Source organism: Scardinius erythrophthalmus (genome assembly GCF_964197995.2).
Source record: "Scardinius erythrophthalmus genome assembly, chromosome: 18".
Lineage (NCBI taxonomy): Eukaryota > Metazoa > Chordata > Actinopteri > Cypriniformes > Leuciscidae > Scardinius > Scardinius erythrophthalmus.
The window spans coordinates 26,467,029-26,469,827 of NC_138238.1; the positions used below are offsets into that span (position 1 = coordinate 26,467,029).

The window sequence follows — 2,799 nt, forward strand, 5'->3', positions numbered from 1 at the left end:
CATACGAGCGAAGGACCGCCATGGATGATCACGGGTTCTACGTCACGTTGCCGTGCAATGCATCTAGGTCGGTTTATCCCGAAAATCGCATATCCGCCTATACAACCCGGCTGGCGCAAGCTATAGACTTGAAAGGACAATGGGAAGTCGGACTCGCCGAAATCGAATATCCTAGGAGTTGGTACAACTTTAATGACGAAGATGGCCATTTTATCCTACACACGGCCCCGGAACCCTCCAAAGACTCAAATATCGGTTTTTCTAATATTACGAAATTATACATAAGCGGGGGTTACTACCAAAACATTCGGGCGATACTGCGTGCTATAAATCAACTTATGGCGCCAGTGGCCGTGTTGAATCACGACGAATTAAAAAACAAGGTGTTTCTGGTCGCGAAACCCAACATTTCAGTCAGTTTTCGGGGGAGACTCGCCACTATTTTAGGAATGACGCAAAAACCTCTCGGAGGTTTAAACTATCATAAAAAACCCGATTTTACCGCAAACGTCGTCATGTACGCCCCTCATCAATGCGATATCAACGCGGGGTTCTACACATTGTACGTTTACACAGACATCATCCAGTATCAAGCGGTCGGTGATTCTCACGTCCCCCTTTTGAGATGCGTACATATATCGGGTAAAAGCAGCGACGCGGTCATTGCTAGATACGACAACCCGCATTACGCATCGATCAATAAGGATCACATCACCGACATCACCATAGAGTTGAAGGACGATCAAAACCAAGAAGTACCATTTTCTTACGGGAAAGTCATCGTAAAACTACACTTTAAACCAAAAAATGGTTTATTATAGACCCGGAGAAAACGCTGACTATGTCAGCTACTACCAAAATCAGGCCGGTGGGGGTTTACCAGGGTATGCCGGGGGAGGGGTTATGTACGGAGCAGGCTTAGGGGGTCTTTTCAGAGGTCTGTTCAGGATGGCTATACCTCTGTTAAAACGAGGATTTAGCATCGCGAAACCCCATCTAAAATCGGCCGCTAAAAATATAGTATCCGACGTCGTCTCCAACGTATTCACGCGAACTCATAACGATAAAGCTCAAGACGGATCGGGTCTGATGGTCATGGCTCGTAAGAGGATGTCTAAACCACCGGGTGTGAGGAGGCGTGGTCAGTCGGGCAAGAAGAAAACAACACTTGGACCAAAGAAACGCTCAGTCGTACGTAGAAAGCGTAAGACGTCTGTTAGTCGAAAGGCGACGATCAGGAGAGTCGGAAAAACCATTTTCTAACATGGCGTTATTGCACCGCATGTCGGGAGAATGCATCAAGTCCGAGTTGGACCTATTTACGGTTCCGCTGACGCAGACCGTTATTGAGAAAAACGGCTATTTAGAAGTAACCCCATTATCGGCCATATCGGACTCTGCACCATTGGAGTTTTTTATCGCCGGCAACGGCGATGATTATTTGGATCTCAATAACACGATGATCTATCTACGGGTGAAAATCAAAGGGCCTGACGGAGACGATATTCCCCAGCCGTCAACGGTGGGTCCAATAAATTACCTGGCTGCTAGTATGTTTTCACAAGTCGACGTAACCCTCGGCGACCGCCTGATATCACAGAGTTCCGGAACTTATCCCTATCGCTGTATCCTTGAAAGTCTGCTCAACTACGGTAAAGATACGTTGGAATCTATTTTCTCCGCCGGTTTGTTTCACAAAGACACAGCCGGTCACATGGATGTGCGTGACCCAGCAGGCCGTAACGAAGGGTTGACGAAGAGATCGACCTACACCGCTCGAAGCAGGGAGGTGGAACTTCTTGCCCCCATACACAGCGATATATTCTTTCAACAGAAGCTTTTAATTAACAATTTAGACGTCAAATTACGCTTTATACGGGCAAAGGATGAATTCTGCCTGATGAGATCCGACGACGTAGCTTACAAATTACATATAGTAGCGGCGTCCCTATTTGTCAAAAAAGTTTCTGTATCGCCGCCGGTGAGACTGGCTCACGCCCAGACGCTGCTTTCGACCACGGCCAAGTATCCCATCGATAGGGTCTGTCTAAAATCGTTCTCCATACCCGCCGGCTCTCGTGTTTCGAATCAAGAAAATCTGTTTTTAGGAACACTGCCAAAGTCTATCGTTATCGCTATGGTCGACAACGACGCATTCACCGGCTCGTACGAAAAAAATCCATTCGCGTTCAAACATTACAATCTGGAATTCCTAGCAGTCTACGTAGACGGTCAACAATTCCCCGCCAAGCCTCTACAACCTAATTTCGATGCCGGTTTGGCAGTACGCGAATATTATCAGCTGGCGATGACGACCGGGAGACACCTTAAAGATCAACCGCTCTGTATCGGCAGGAATGATTTCCTGAACGGATACACGCTGTACGCATTTAATTTATCGCCTGACGGGGATTGTGGCCAGCACATTTCCCTGATCAAGTCCGGGAACATCAGAGTCGAAGCGCGTTTCAGACAAGCGCTGCCGAATACCATTAATTTAATAATTTACGCAGTATTCGACAGCCTCATTGAAGTGTCTAACCGCAGACAGGTACTGATTGATCACTACTGAGAGATGAACACGCTACAACTCACAGCTATCGTGGATAAAATAGCATGCAGGGCTCATTTTCTCGGGGTTCTACCGAGCGATCAACTACCCAAAAAACCTCTGAGGATCTTACCGTCGATGGGGATCATTAATACCGACCCGGCTCAATTGCCGGGTGAGCATTGGGTCGCCGTTTATTTAGCCAGAGAGGGGACCGCGTGTTTTTTCGACAGCTTCGGCAATCCTCC

The 2,799-nt window shown here is 47.5% G+C and overlaps 1 protein-coding gene across 1 annotated transcript; it reads left to right on the forward strand.

Moving 5' to 3' along the window:
• Nucleotides 1-1,264: 1,264 nt before the first annotated feature.
• Nucleotides 1,265-2,572, forward strand: LOC308706356 (uncharacterized protein F54H12.2-like; the record flags this gene model as incomplete). Its single annotated transcript, XM_081391950.1, has 1 exon — nucleotides 1,265-2,572. The coding sequence occupies one exon, from the start codon at nucleotides 1,265-1,267 to the stop codon at nucleotides 2,570-2,572; it is 1,308 nt and encodes a 435-aa protein (XP_081248076.1).
• Nucleotides 2,573-2,799: the final 227 nt, after the last annotated feature.